General features: G+C 46.7%; 1 protein-coding gene across 3 annotated transcripts in view; it reads right to left on the bottom strand.

Moving 5' to 3' along the window:
• Positions 1–201: 201 nt before the first annotated feature.
• pycr1b (pyrroline-5-carboxylate reductase 1b) overlaps positions 202–15,880 on the bottom strand; it is a 17,297-nt gene continuing 1,618 nt past the window's right edge. For 2 of the 3 annotated variants that reach the window (XM_080522599.1, XM_080522600.1), the window contains exons 4-9: positions 13,685–13,864; positions 11,365–11,472; positions 10,902–11,015; positions 6,645–6,737; positions 2,276–2,439; positions 202–1,245 (exon numbers count right to left, since the gene is read on the bottom strand). In XM_080522599.1, coding sequence (XP_080378725.1) covers positions 1,071–1,245; positions 2,276–2,439; positions 6,645–6,737; positions 10,902–11,015; positions 11,365–11,472; positions 13,685–13,864 — 834 coding nt within the window. In that variant the 3' untranslated portion in view covers positions 202–1,070. The remainder of the gene's footprint in view (positions 1,246–2,275; positions 2,440–6,644; positions 6,738–10,901; positions 11,016–11,364; positions 11,473–13,684; positions 13,865–15,880) is intronic. The other variant, XM_080522601.1, reaches the window with a different exon arrangement.

Genomic DNA, 15,880 nt, shown 5'->3' with positions numbered 1-15,880 from the left:
TCCCTGGAGTAACTTAGGGCTAAGCACCTTACTCAAGGGCACACTAGTGGTGGTTCGAGGTGGGATTTGAATTCATAACCTTGTTCACAAGTCCAACTCACCATCCACCAGACCACCACTCCCCCAATCACCTCCTACACCACTCCCCTCCCCCCCCCCCCCCCCCCCCAGTGCTTGCACATCACACATTTCTGATGTGGAGCCAAGCCTCGCAGCCAATAACAAACAGTTCACTCATTAAATTAATTCCCACTAAGGCCAGGCTTGAGTTGTTGTTATTACAGGCTTATATGCTGAAGACAATGTTAAGATAGAGAGAGAGAGAGAGAGAGAGAGAGAGAGAGAGAGAGAGAGAGAGAGAGAGAGAGAGAGAGAGAGAGAGAGAGAGAGAGAGAGAGAGAACATCTGACAGAACAAACACCAGAGACATCTGAGGAAACAGCAGGTGTGGCCTGAGGAAGCTTGCATTGACCTTGTAACATGACACCATGAGAGAAAGGTCCTGGGTCAAAAAAGGTAATAAGAAAACTCCACGATTGGCCAGACAAAACGTCACATTGATGCACAGAGGATGAAGACTACGACATGAAAATGAAAAAACAAAACATGAAAACAAAAACGAACATTGTCGAATATTCAGTCCAATACAATAACCCTATAGGCTAAAGAAAACAAAAACAAAACGAAAGAATGGTTTCATTTGCCTGATCTGGCTTCATGACATCATAACGATATACGTACGGTAAAAACATGACCTGTCAATCTGCCGTGTGTCGGCTTCACACAGCCAGGCTGGAGAGAAGATAGTCTAACAGCAGCTTGGAAATGCACTTCTGATTATGCGTGTGTGTGTGTGTTGTGTGTGTTGTGTGTGCGTGGATGGCAATCAGACGATGCAAGGCTGTGTCTGTGTGTGTGTGTGTGTGAGAGCATATTCCCAGAATGTCACTGGTGAAGGGTTGTTGTGTGTCCGTGTGTCTGTATCGTATCCGTGTGTGAGGGTCTCAGTATCCGTGTGTGAGGGTCTCAGTATCCATGTGTGAGGGTCTCAGTATCCGTGTGTGAGGGTCTCAGCGGTTCTTCTTGACCCCCGGGGTGCTGCGGTTGTTGAAGAGGTTGAGGGCCGGCCTGCTGCCGTTGGCCGCCGTCCCCGAGACCCCCGGCTGCTGAAGGACCTGGTCCAGGGTGGTCTTCTTAATGGCCGCCGGGGAGATCCGCTCCTGGTCCGCCAGCCACTGGAGCTCTCTGAGAGGAGGAGAGAAGAGAGAGGAGAGAGGAGAAGAGGAGAGGAAAGGAGAGAGAGGCGAGGAGAGGGGCGAGGAGAGGAAAGAGGAGGAGAGGAGAGAGGAGGAGAGGAGAGAGGAGGAGAGGAGAGGAGAGAGGAGGAGGGGAGAGCGGCGAGGAGAGTAAAGAGAGAGGAGAGGCGAGGAAAGAGAGAGGAGAGGCGAGGAAAGAGGAGAAAGGGAGGAGAGGGAAGAGGAGAGGAGAGGAGGAGGAAAGAGGAGAGGAGAGGAGAGAGGAGGAGAGGCGAGGAGAGTAAAGGGAGAGGAGAGAGGAGAGGCGAGGAAAGAGGAGAAAGGGAGGAGAGGGAAGAGGAGAGGAGAGAGGAGAAAGAGAGGAGAGGAGGAGAGGGAAGAGGAGAGGGGAGGAAAGAGGAGGAAAGGAGAGAGAGAGGAGAGGGGAGAGGAGAGAGAGGCGAGGAAAGAGAGCAGAAGGGAGAGGAAAGAGGAGAGGAGAGGAGGAGAGGGGAGAGGAGAGGAAAGAGCGGAAGGGAGAGGAAAGAGGAGAGGAGAGGAGGAGAGGGGAGGAAAGAGAGCGGAAGGGAGAGGAAAGAGGAGAGGAGAGGAGGAGAGGGGAGGAAAGAGGAGGAGAGGGGAGAGGAGAGGAGAGAGGAGGCGAGGAGAGGAGAGAGGCGAGGAAAGAGAGAGGAGAGAGAGGCGAGGAAAGAGGAGAAAGGGAGGAGAGGGAAGAGGAGAGGGGAGGAGAGGAGGAAAGAGGAGAGGAGAGAGAGGCGAGGAAAGAGGGGAGAGGAGAAAGAGAGGAGAGGAGGAGAGGGAAGAGGAGAGGAGGAGAGGAGGAGAGGGGAGGAAAGGAGAGAGAGAGGAGAGGGGAGGGGAGAGGATAGCACCAATGAATGAGATAGAGAGAGGGAGACACAGGGATTACACAGGATTACATTAGAGGGTCAAAGACATTTTAGAGAGTGGGATGGGCTTTTGGCAGTCAGAGGTGATGAGTTGAGAGCGGGTGTGTGTGTGTGCGTGCGCATGCTCACTTGGTCCTGATGCAGGAGGCCTCCACGGCGTTGATCAGGAGGCTGCGGAAGCCTCCGCTCTCCAGGAAGTGCAGGGCGTGGATGGTGGCGCCGCCGGGGGAACACACATTGTCCTTCAGCTGCCCCGGGTGCTGCTCAGAGTCCAGCAGCATCTTAGCTGCTCCCTGCAGCCGGGGGGGGGGGGGGGGGGGAGGGGGGGAGGGGGAGGGAGGGATGGGGGAGGGGGAGAGGGAGGGAGGGATGGGGGAGGGGGGGATGCGGGAGGGGGAGGGAGGGAGGGGGGAGGGACAGAGATGAAGCCACCACAAATGGGATTTCGTTTTGGGATCATGGTACACGCGTGAGTTGTACTCTATTTACAGTAATATTAGCGGTAATCTATTGCTGGCCGTGTCCAAATGCTCATTCCTGCCTACTGGTAACTAAACGTCAGTGGCGTGATTGGCCAAGGGAGGCGTGGGTTATGAACCCATGAACAGGATTTGACATCGCAGGAGGGGGAAACATCTCTCTCATCTCTCTCTCTTGTATTGGTAGGCTGACAGGCTAAAAGTTTCCCCAAAAGTCCTTTATTTGTGCTGTTATATGCAAGATAAATGTAATATTTTTAATACATTTGACTGACTCGTTATGGGGCCCCTTCGATACGGAAATAACCCTGCTAAACATATACAGTATATCTCAAAAGTGAGTACACCCTTTAGATATTTGCAAATATTCTGTCATATCCTTTCAGGGGATAACACTATCTTAATGAAACTTTGATATAACTGAAAGTAGTCAGTGTGCTGCTTGAATAACAGTATAGATTTATTGTCCATTGATAATTACTCAGTACACAGCTGTTAATGTCTAAACAGCTGGCAACAAAAGTCAAATGTCTAAATTGTGCCCAAAGTGTCAATATTTTGTGTGACCACCATTGTTATCTAGCACTGCTTTAACCCTCCTGGGCATGGAATTCACCTGAGCTGCACAGGTTGCTTCTGGAATCTTCTTCCACTCCTCCATGACGACATCACGGAGCGCACGGATGTTGGACACCTTGCACTCCTCCACCTTCCTCTTGAGGATGCCCCACATGTGCTCAATTGGGTTTAGGTCCGGAGACATACTTGGCCAGTCCATCACCTTAACCTTCAGCTTCTTCAGCAAGGCCGTTGTCATCTTGGAGGTGTGTTTAGGGTCATTATCGTGTTGGAAAACTGCCCTACGGCCCAGTTTCCGAAGAGAGGGGATCATGCTCTGCTGCAGGATGTTCTTCTTCTTCGGCGTATGGGTAGTTGTTTTTCCTCTCCACTCCACCAGGCTCGGGGCCGAGGGGCTACCCTTTTACCACCCCGAGACCTGGTTGAGGGGCTCACCCGGGCTATATTTCTGGACACCCCTCCAGAAGCCACGTTGTCGTCTCGTCATCTAATACCGACAGACCATGCATCCCGTTGGGTGGGTGGTACACCGGGCAATCCAGGATAATATGGTCTGCGGTTTGGTCCTCTGCGCCACACTCGCACGACGCATTTGGGGCCAAGCCCCATCTGTGCATTGATGAGCGGAAACGCCCGACGCCGGTCCGGAGACGATTGAGCCTCACCCAGGATAGCCTTGGCAAGTCCATCCCGAGGGGCTCAGCGCCGGCGACTGGGATGTGGTCGCGGAGTTTGGAGGTGTTAGCCTCCCACTCCGCGCGCCACATATAATCCGCCCATCCTGCCGCACTGATGTTGAGATCTCTGCATTGCTGCCTGAGATCCTGTGCGGCAGGCACAAATGGGTGTCTCGACTTGAGACGCCGGGAGGGCTCCGCTGTTATAGTGAGCCTATCATGGTGCAGATGGTTATTAAGCTCCACGGCCCGGCAGGCGAGACGTGCTGTGGCTCCCATGCGGCGGAGGCCTGCGGGCTGGATGCCTGCTAGGATGGGAAGGTTGTCCACGGGGGTAGGACGCAGGCATCCTGTCACAATGCGCAAGGCTTCGTTTATAGGCGAGTCGATGAGGCGGGTGTGGGCACTGCGACACCATACTGGGGCGCAGTATTCACTAGTTGAATAAACGAGGGCTAGGGCTGCCGTGCGCAAGGTCCTTGCGCCGGCGCCCCAGCCCGAGCCAACCAGTCGCCTCATCAACGCCACACGAGCTGTTAACTTCTTGCGCAGTGACTCGAGGTGTCGGCGAAACGTGAGCGTCCTGTCCAATGTCACGCCGAGATAGATTGGCTCAGCGGAACATGGCAGGGGAGTTCCATCTAGGTGTACTCTAAGCTCACGTTTAGTCTCCCTGTTGTTAAGGTGGAAGGCAGCCGACACCGTCTTTGCCTCGCTAAGCTTCAATCTCCATTTCCGGAAGTATGCCACTAGTGTCTGCATGTCCTGGCTCAGAATCCCCTCCACAGACTGCCAATTTCCAGCAGAGTACACCACTGCGAGGTCGTCTGCGTAGGCGTACTTCCGCGAGAGTGTGTTGGGCAGGTCATAGGTGTAGATATTATAGAGGAGGGGGGCCAGGACCGATCCCTGAGGGACGCCGTTCTTAAGGCGTCGAAGCCTGCTTAGCTGTCCGCGACCGGTGGTGAGGGTAAAGCTGCGGTTACGGATGAGCTCCATGATCATTCTGACCATGTGCCTGTCCGGCAGCAGGCGGAGCAGCTTGCAGGAGAGGCCGCGATGCCATACGGTATCGTAGGCAGCCGTCAGGTCTATAAAGACGACCCCGGCCTTCTTTTTTGCCGAAAAGCAATCCTCGATGTCTTGAGTCATAAGGGTGACTTGATCTACGGTCGACCTCCCGCGTCGGAACCCGGCCTGCTCACGTGGGAGCAGCGGGTCGACAATTGGTTCGATGCGGGCATAGATGAGACGCTCGAGGATCTTGAAGGGGATGCATAACAGAGAGATGGGACGGTAACTCTTAGGGTCCCCTTCAGGCTTATTCGGTTTAGGGATCGCAACAACTGCAGGATGTCACAGTATATATTGGAATTCATGCGTCCCTCAATGAAATGCAGCTCCCCAGTGCCGGCAGCACTCATGCAGACCCAGACCATGATGCTGCCACCACCATGCTTGACTGTAGGCAAAACACATTTGTCTTGGTACTCCTCACCAGGGTGCCGCAACACACGCCGGACACCATCTGACCCAAACAGGTTTATTTTGGTCTCATCAGACCACAGGACATGGTTCCAGTAACTCATGTTCTTGGATTCATTGTCTTCAGCAAACTGTTTGCGGGCTTTCTTATGCATCGGTTTCAGAAGAGGCTTCTGTCTGGGGCGACGGCCATACAAACCGATTTGATGCAGTGTGCGGCGTATGGTCTGGGCACTGACAGGCTGACATCCCACTTCTGCAACCTCTGCAGCAATGCTGGAAGCACTCGCACGTCTATTTTTGGAAACCAACCTCTGGATATGACGCTGAGCACGTGGACTCAACTTCTTTGGTCGACCCTGGCGAGGCTTGTTCCGAGTGGAACCTGTCCTGGAAAACCGCTGTATGATCTTAGCCACTGTGCTGCAACTCATTTTCAGGGTGTTGGCAATCTTCTTATAGCCAAGGCCATCTTTGTGAAGCGCAATAATCCTTTTTTTCAGCCGCTCAGAGAGTTCCTTGCCATGAGGTGCCATGTTGTCCAGCATTCAGAGAGAATTGTGCCCAAAACACCAAATTTAACAGCCCTGCTTATCATTTACACCTGAATCCTTGTAACACTATCGAGTCACATGACACCAGGGCGGGAAAACAACATCATTGGGCACAATTAGGACATGTTCACTATGGGGTGTACTCACTTTTGTTGCCAGCTGTTTAGACATTAATTATTCAAGCAGCACACTGACTACTTTAAGTTATATCAAAGTTTCAGTAGGATAATATTATCCCCTGAAAGGATATAACAGAATATTTGCAAAAATCTTAAGGGTGTACTCACTTTTGAGATATACTCTATATGATGCTAACCATACTATTTAGTCAAAATGTATGGAGAAGTGACCAATTTCATCATACTACATCTCATTCATACTGAGAAATCATCATCTCAACCACGATAGTAGACAATAGATCTCACAGTTAAACACACAGCCATTCTCTCTCACAGTTAAACATTAGACACACAGCCATTCTCTCTCACAGTTAAACATTAGACACAGCCATTCTCTCACAGTTCAACACACAGGCATTCTCTCTCACAGTTCAACACACAGCCATTCTCTCTCACAGTTAAACATTAGACACACAGCCATGCTCTCTCACAGTTAAACACACAGCCATTCTCTCTCACAGTTCAACATTAGACACAGCCATGCTCTCTCACAGCAGGCTGCCTTGGGTGGACATTCCATCTCTTTAGTCAGACATGTTACTGACCAGTATGGCCTGGGCTCCCAGCCGGACCGCCAGCCTCCGGGGCAGACCCATCTTCACCCCGCCGTCCGCCAGGGCATCCAGGGCCATGAACGCCTGGTGACACACCAGACACACACTTTAACACAACACACAGACTTTAACACAACACACACACTTTAACACTTCATCTGACCTAAAAAGTTATATCTTTGCACTCGATCATATTTCAGGACCCTCCTTTCATAACTTTTCCTAGATATGTGCGTTCTACCACCCAGTATCCTTACATCTTTTAAATCACACCAGGATAAGCTAGTATAAAGCTATTTTTCTGTTTTTCTGTGTAGGAAGCAGGCCAATTTACAAGCTGCCAATGGTGGTTGTGTGTAAATAGCAGCTTAGCATTGTAAAGAGGGGGGGGATTTGACCCCCGAGGCAGCTCTTTTAGTAAGTAAAAAAGGCACGGCTGTTCTAGTGTTAAACAACTACGGCAACTGCAGAAATACAAGCACACGTTGATCTTTACAAAACACACAGATGAACAGACTGACAAATAGAAAGATAAAGACATGGAGAAAGACAGACAACTCCTTTTCTCTTCAGGACACAAGGTAAACCACAGGCCATCAAATCAATATGAAGTAGACATTGTGTGTGGGTGCTACACTGCTGCTCATAACTAATTGGAAATGGTTTGTACTACAGGGACCATTAGCGAAAGTAAGCTCAAATTAAATGAGAGTTAAACAAAACTTTTCGAGAAAGTTCACAGCTGGTTTCCCTTCTTGCTTATTCTCCCAAATCAATTGCTTGTTGCCCTGGTGACCCTTCCCACACACCCCAGCCTTATGAAGGGTGTGGGATGAGGTTTACCCTGAAGCACTGGTATGGGTTCAGAACCACTGGTCCACTGGTTCAGTCCAGACGAGGAGTCAGGTTATGTACCCTGGTCCTCCTGGGTGTGTGCTTGGAGAGGTCAATGTACTGAGCCATCACCACCACACCTCCATCTAATATCACTCTTATCATCACACTCCTTCATCTTCTATTCATCCGCCTCTATTTGTTCTTCCTCCTTTGCTGTGGGTACGGGATAATAATAATAATAATAATAACTTTTTATTTGTAAAAACTTTTCCTGCAAACGTTGCAGCTCAAAGTGCTCCAATCATTATATAATCATAATTTAATTATTTAGTCATTTAAAGGCAATATTAAAAAGATGGGTTTTTACTCTTGACTTAAACATACGTGACAAGGTTTGATTAATAGGTCCCCATCTCGGCCATTGTGAAACCTCACAATCGAGCCAAACAAGTCTTGTTGTGAAAAAATGTGTTTTCCGGTTTTTGGCATAGGACGACAAACGAAGCGATGAAGAACCCACTCCATGTCATATCCAACAGTTTTACATTCACTAAATACCTACATTTAGTTAGCAAAGTCGGGTGGGGGGTATTATTCGTAATATTGTGGCAGTGTGTGTAGCCACGCCCACTCCAGCCGTATTTAAGTAGCCACCTGGACCTGTTGACAAATTTACAAGATGGATGCGGATGCTCTAGCAAGCTAATGCTATAAACCGAATTTATGAAGCCGGTAGAAATATCGACAGTGGGCAATTAATGAACTCCTTCATACTGGACTATACATAACGGAAACTCCGAACTCCGAATCTGACGATGACAGATGACAACGGAATTTCAGACATTGATCTCCACATCAGTTCACTTTCATGGGACAGTCGTCTGCACAGACCTTCTGCTGTGTTCTTCGGTAAGTTTTAGTGAGTTACATGTGTTGTTTACTAGGATTTTGTGTTGTTTACTTAGGATAGCCAAACAGTTATTTGTTGTTTTGTGAATAAGGTAGATAGCCCCGTTGTTGATTTCTGTCATTTCTAACTGCAATTGCGGCACTGCGCCGACGTGGTGGCGGGGGCGCTGTTTCGCAAATAAGTTAGCTTTCGTTTTTGCTAGCGAAATAGCTGATAGTTGATATTGACTGCTCAAGGAGAATACATATTTGAAAGTACAGAATGCCTGAGAGCCTTATATTGCATTATATTACATAATTTTTTGATTGGTCATCTGGTGCCTGAATATTGTGTTTTCCTTTACATAAATAATGACATTTCCACCATGGAAGTTGATGCAGAAAGGTCACAAATTGGTGCACATCAATTCACCAGAATCAAGAAATTAAGTGTTTGATGCTCGTTTAAGGACCCCCAGACAGCCCCGCTTCATGGGTCCCCCCCGATGTCAAACACCACTGGTACCACCTCCGCCTCATTTTGAGCCAGGAAAAACCCTGGTAATGTTATGTGGAATCAAAAATAATGATTAATTCATTGATATGTAGATTTGCTGTAGAATAATACTGTGAATTGAAATGATTTCACTAGCCTACTAGCAGTACAAGTACAGTACACTGAGTCTTATGGAAAACCTACAGAAGTGTCTACACCTCGGACCTGAAATTTGTGTTACAGAATGAGGAGGTGAGAGGTTCTGAGAGATGACACCTTGATGAGTCACCAGCACTTCAGGTATTTGTCATTGTCATTGTATAAGCAATTCTATTTTATGAAGATAGTAGTAGGCTATTTCATAAAAGTGGTGTTGGTAACAGTGGGCAATCATTTTAAATGTACTGTCTTCTTTTTTTACTACAGCTTTGATGCCCAGATGGGATGGGAAGATACTACGCCGAAGTCCCACTAGATGCTTTATGGACTATAATGATAAATGCATATGCACACGGACAACATTATTATTTTTTACCATTCTATTATTGTATTGCTCAATTGTATCTTGCCAAATGTTTTCCATTGCCATGAATTTTACTCTCTTGTACTTGTAATGGGACGTAATAAACTTTTGGCACACATGGCAATAAAAAATCATGAATCTTGAATTATTATTATTATTATTATTATTATTATTATTATTTAGCTATTTAAACCCTGCAACCCTGCAATTTTGGTTAGCTGACAACCCCACTGACAGATGACAGGTAGGTAATGACAGGTAGTGTAATGGGGGAGTGGTTGTCTTGAGGGTGTGGTTGTCTTGAGGGAGTGATTAGGGTGGAGTTAACCAGCTATTGTTCCCACCCATTACCTCTGTGAAAAACGAACAAAGACTTTTGAGGCTGGATATCTCAGTACGGTGATTCAGGGGGTATCAACATTCAAATATCCATGACTTCTTCAACTTGTTTCAGATTTCAATGTATGACACATCATTTTAAAGCTTACAATCTACCCTTTCATAATCCGGAAAAAACAGAAAAAAGATTTTGCCCTAGTTGGGGACTTTTTAACCATGCCCTGTCACATATTTGCTGAGGTTGCATCCCTGATGTAAAGTGGCAGTGCATTCCACAATTTGGGGGCATAAAATGAGAATGCAGCCTCACCAAATCTCTTCTCTGTACACAGAGAAAACCAGCATCAGAAGACCTGAGAGCTCTATTGGGCTGATATGCTAGCAAAAGGTCTTTCAGATATTCTGGTGCTGTGCCAGTGAGAGCTTTACAAACAAGCAGATAGTTTATCTGATATAGTTATAGTAAACAAGCAGATAGTTCTAGTTGCTTGCTGGCTAGAATATTATAGGCCTGTATACATACAAATCTAAACTGAATAGATAGAAGGGCTAAGCTATAGCATCATTTCAAAGATATTAGCACTGATTAGCTAGCATCCTCTAGGGCTGGGAAGTAATGGCCGAAACATCATATCATGGTACATTTTCCAAATGTTATGGAGGTATGAAGGTATTGGTATTTAAAAATAAATAAAAAATAATTATGAATAAAGAAAGTTCTAACTATCTTTCATGAGTTAGGCCTATGCATGACTTACATAGCACACTTCAAAACATTACCACCAAAGATACAGGGTACACCACTAAGCCTTTAAAGGAGAGTCTCTCTCTCTCTCTCTCTCTCTCTCTCTCTCTCTCTCTCTCTCTCTCTCTCTCTCTCTCTCTCTCTCTCTCTCTCTCTCTCTCTCTCTCTCTCTCTCTCTCTCTCTCTCTCTCTCTCTCTCTCTCTCTCTCTCTCTCTCTCTCTCTCTCTCTCTCTCTCTCTCTCTCTCTCTCTCTCTCTCTCTCTCTCTCTCTCTCTCTCTCTCTCTCTCTCTCTCTCTCTCTCTCTCTCTCTCTCTCTCTCTCTCTCTCTCTCTCTCTCTCTCTCTCTCTCTCTCTCTCTCTCTCTCTCTCTCTCTCTCTCTCTCTCTCTCTCTCTCTCTCTCTCTCTCTCTCTCCTTACATATGCAGGTCCACTCCCACTGAGGCCTGTGACGGCGTCGATGAGGTCCTCCTCCACCTCGGTGCAGAAGCCCACGCTGCCCATCAGCTGTTCCAGCAGCCTCCCGTCCTCCACCTGGCCACGGGGGGGAATTAACAAATAATAATCTTTTTTGTAAAGCGTTTTTCCTGCAAACTTTGAAGCTCAAAGTGCTCCAATCATTATATAATCATCATTTAATTATTTAGTCATTTAAAGGCAGTATTAAAAAGATGGGCTTTTGAACATATACAATTGACATATTTGAACATATACACATGTGCTGAGGTTGTATCCCGAATGTAAACTGGCAGTGCATTCCACAATCTGGGGGCATAAAATGCAGCCTCACCAACTCTCTTCTTTTGTACAGGAAAACCAGTGTCAGAAGCTGCATTCGTTCTCACCTTCAGTATCGCTGCCCCCCCCCCCCCCCCCCCCTCACCTCAGCGTGGGTCCCTGTGGCATACACCGTGGCTCCCTCCTTCACCACTACGGGCGTGTTGGTCATACACCGCATCACCTTGGGGGCTGCCATGTACTGGAGCAACTTCTGGATGTGTGTGTGTGGAGTGAGAGAGAGAGGAACAGGTTTGGTGAGAAAGTACAGTAAAATAGCATTACCGTGTAGGTTTCATTCACTACGCTGTGTTTGACTGTGTTGCTTGAGAGGGAGGAAGATAGAAACAACAGCAGAGAGGAGCTGAGGAGGAGAACCGGGAACGCAGCTGTCGGAATGCATGGGGGAAGAGCTGCCTTAAGCCTCCTACACACTGAGATTTTGGCGATCTTATACGTTTATTGCAAGCCACACTGTGCAACATGGAGCTAATAATGTTGGGTACGACCATCAAGTTGATGCTGCACACTGTGTGACGAGCCACAAACTTGAATGGTAGACTACGAGGGAGTGCCATCAGCACCATCATTAAACATCATCAGTACAGACCAGTAGAGTACAGACCAGTAGAGTACAGACCAGACCAGTACAGACCAGTAGAGTACAGACCAGTAGAGTACAGTACAGACCAGTAGAGTACAGACCAGTAGAGTACAGACCAGACCAGTACAGACCAGTAGAGTACAGACCAGTAGAGTACAGACCAGACCAGTACAGAACAGACCAGACCAGTACAGACCAGACCAGTAGAGTACAGACCAGTAGAGTACAGACCAGACCAGTAGAGTACAGACCAGACCAGTACAGACCAGTAGAGTACAGACCGGCTCAGTAAACACACTGGGTGTCAGCTGTGAAAGGCCTACGCTTAGAACAGAAGACATTTATTGTCCAACCGAAGCTGAAGAATAGACCATGACAAGAATATTTCGTCTAGAAGCTTTTCACCATCAGATGACGTCCCGATCCCATTTTTTCACTACCGATACCGATACCTGGGCTTCAGGTATCTGCGATACCGATCAGATATTTGTATTTATTGTTTTACTCCTGAATAATAACAAATACTTCCCCAGTATAGTCCACAACAACAGTTGGCTATTAAAGACTGCCAGCCTTTATTCAAGCAACAAAAACAGTACTCTGCAGTACTCAGTGACCAACTGGTTTACAGTTAAAACAATTTAAACAGCAGCATTCAGCATTGTAGAAAAAATAGAGTTACTGTCTGATTTGTAGTTTTAGTGCCTTCAGGTTTTTATTCTATTTATCTTCTCTTACAAATGGCAAATCAATTATAGGACCGTTTTTAAAAGTGTAGCCTAGAGACGCCCGCTGGTGAGACCAGAAACCACTCGCAGAATCGAAGGGGTGTCAACAATATCTGGTTTTAAGTTTTTTTTCATAACAGGCAACTTGAAGTTTTAAAGTACCGAGTCGATATAATAAAAAACAGTTTAACGATCACTAAATACTGTGGATTGGATTAACTGTTCTCGTTTGCTGCAGGCTACCGGTAAGTGATAATGACTTGTAAACATACCTTCGTTTTAGGACGTGTTCAAAAGCAAGGACTGTGTTCATCTAATTATGTGTAGTTATGTGTTTTTAGCATGTCCATGTTCTCTCAGCATGCTGTGATGATATAAAAACGCAGTTAGACGTTCCTAGCGATGTTCCACTGTTAGCCGCTAGTTGTTAGCAGCGTTTGTTGCTGTTGTTTGATCAGTCACTTTTCTCCTGTCGCATTGCCATTCGGTGCACCAACATTCAAATACTCGTGTCGTCTTATTTTTTTTCCCGATTTCAATGTATGACGCATCATTTGAAAGCTTACCATCTGTAGTTTCAGACTATGTAAATAACCGAAAAAGTACTAATTAATTATGATTTCACCAGCTGGCATCATGACATTGTCAGACTCATTACACACAGGTAGCTACTAGCCAACTCTCATGCTCGTGACCACTGACTGCTACTGTTGTCATCACGTGAGTGACACGCCAGATCAGGCACGCAGATCGCAGCCTATTTTTTTTCTGGTGCGATCTGCGATCCAGCATTCAGGACCAATATCGCAGCGATATGTAATATCAATAACGGATCGGGACATCCCTAGATAGTTGCGAGTTGTTTGAGTTTTCTGCCTGTAGTGACTTTTGCTGTGATATGATTGGACAATTTCTATGTTGGGGCGTGGCTTAGAGATAGGTCTATTGTCTTTGGCCAAACCTCAAGCATAATAAGGTTAAATAAAAACGTAAAGCGCGCTGACCCTAACATCACGGCATACTCTCTGGAAAGAGTGCGGCTCGGGACAGTCGGCCCCTAAGAAGAGGGTGTGGGGGGGGTTCTAGTGTCCCACCTTCTCTATGGAGCTGATGGTGACTCCCGCCGCACAGGACACGATGAGGTGGCGGGGCTCGATGTCCGGTCCGATCTCGTCCAGGACGAAGGGGATGATGTGTGGCTTCACCGCCAGGAAGAGAACGTCGCTCTTGTTCACCGTCTCCTTGTTGCTGGTGGTCAGGTTCACGCCCATTTTCTAAATCCCACCAATCAGAGAGGCAGGGAGACACAGATGGAAGGAGACACAGAGGGAGGGAGACACAGATTAGAGAAAATGAGGCCTTCCAGAGACACACACACACACACACACACACACCTCATCATTATATGCGCATGCATTCAAACACACACCACGCGTCGACACACACTCTTTACATTAACATGCGTCCTGTGAACGGTTGACGTATTTTGATCTGACACGGATCTGGCCAGCTCACATTTACACTTCATCTGTCTTCACTGCGAGGTGAATGGTCAGTTATTATTGTATATTTTTTTAATTAGTCGATCAGTGTCTTTTCATGTGGATACAATCAGGATGCCATCAGTATCTTGGTTACAGGATACATCTTAATGCAAGGTGTAAATAGCAGAGGTGGGGGACTCGAGTCACATGACTTGACTCGAGTCGGACTCGAGTCACATGACTTGACTCGAGTCACATGACTTGACTCGAGTCGGACTCGAGTCACATGACTTGACTCGAGTCGGACTCGAGTCACATGACTTGACTCGAGTCGGACTCGAGTCACATGACTTGACTCGAGTCGGACTCGAGTCACATGACTTGACTCGAGTCATGACTTGACTCGAGTCGGACTCGAGTCACATGACTTGACTCGAGTCGGACTCGAGTCACATGACTTGACTCGAGTCGGACTCGAGTCACATGACTTGACTCGAGTCGGACTCGAGTCACATGACTTGACTCGAGTCGCAAATTTGAGGACTCGAGACTTGCTTGACTAACGTTGATAAAAGACTCGACTTGACTTTGACTTGGTATTCATGACTTAAGACTTGACTTAGACTTAAGATACATGACTCGAAAGGACTCGAAATTTAATTTTAGCAATTATATTTAGCAATTCTAGATATTGAGAAGTTAGAATGTTTTGTTTTGAAACGCGATTGAGTGACTTCTAGCACAATGAGCGTAACCTGTTACCTGGCAACCCAATGGACAGCTGTCATGGCAGAGGGACAGTGATTATTTTGTCGACAACGGTAATAACAAGTGAGCAGCGTTATGAAAAGTCTACAGCTCAGAAATCTGTGACACGACCACCACCACAACATCCAACTTCATCTGTCACTAGAAAACCCATAAAGAAAGGTAGCTAAGTGAAGGTGTATTTTTAGCTAACTTATTGGCTGGTTACGTTTAAGCTGTTATGTCTGTGTTCAAGGTGGCAATAGTTATAGCAGTACCTGCATCAAGTGCACCAGTTGAACGTGGTGATAATGCGACCCTCTCGCTCACAATTGAGTGACAAAGTACTATCAAACAAATGTTTTTGCAACTGCAGAGCATTGTAAGTGGCTATTCCCCTTACGTTTCTAGGCAGCAAGATCGCTACCAGCCGCTAGCTAGTGTGGATATGGACAAAATAAGACAAATAGCATTGATGTACCCTAATGTTTAGTAATGTCGGTATTTAGTGGTATACTAAAACCATTACCGTATACTAGTGTAGCCAAGTCAATATTGTCTATTATATAAGTCTACATATACTATTATTTATTATGCTATTTTATTTGTGTTGTGAATTTCCCCAAAATGAGAATGAGATTATTGGTTCCTACCTCGTTAATTAAATGGCATACCTTTTTGTTTCACTTGGGGGCGTTATTACGGTGTCACGCATGGTCCAGCTTCAGAACGTATTTTGCTCTGAGCTGGTAAGACGGTCTTTTCATCGTCAGTTATTTGGGATTTTGTGATTGAATGTTTTTGTGACACACACTGTAACCGAGTATAATGTGGATGTTTGTATGTTTGCTAGGCTGTGTAGAGGAACTATATATATTGTTTTGATTGGGATTAAGGAGTGAGACTGGTTGGGTTGTATGCTAGCTAGCTAGCTATCGTGTGAATGTGAGTGGGGAGGCGTGTGCTGGTTTTGAGAATGTGCATTGTATCAGTTGTAACGGCGATTTGGATGTATGTTGGTGTTCATTATTGTGTTTGTTGTGCAGTGTGTGGATGGTG

This window comes from Nansenia antarctica (genome assembly GCF_963989245.1).
Source record: "Nansenia antarctica genome assembly, chromosome: 2".
NCBI classification, from domain to species: Eukaryota; Metazoa; Chordata; class Actinopteri; order Argentiniformes; family Microstomatidae; genus Nansenia; species Nansenia antarctica.
Note: the sequence above shows the minus strand (reverse complement) of the source record. Positions and strands in the feature narration are given on the sequence as shown.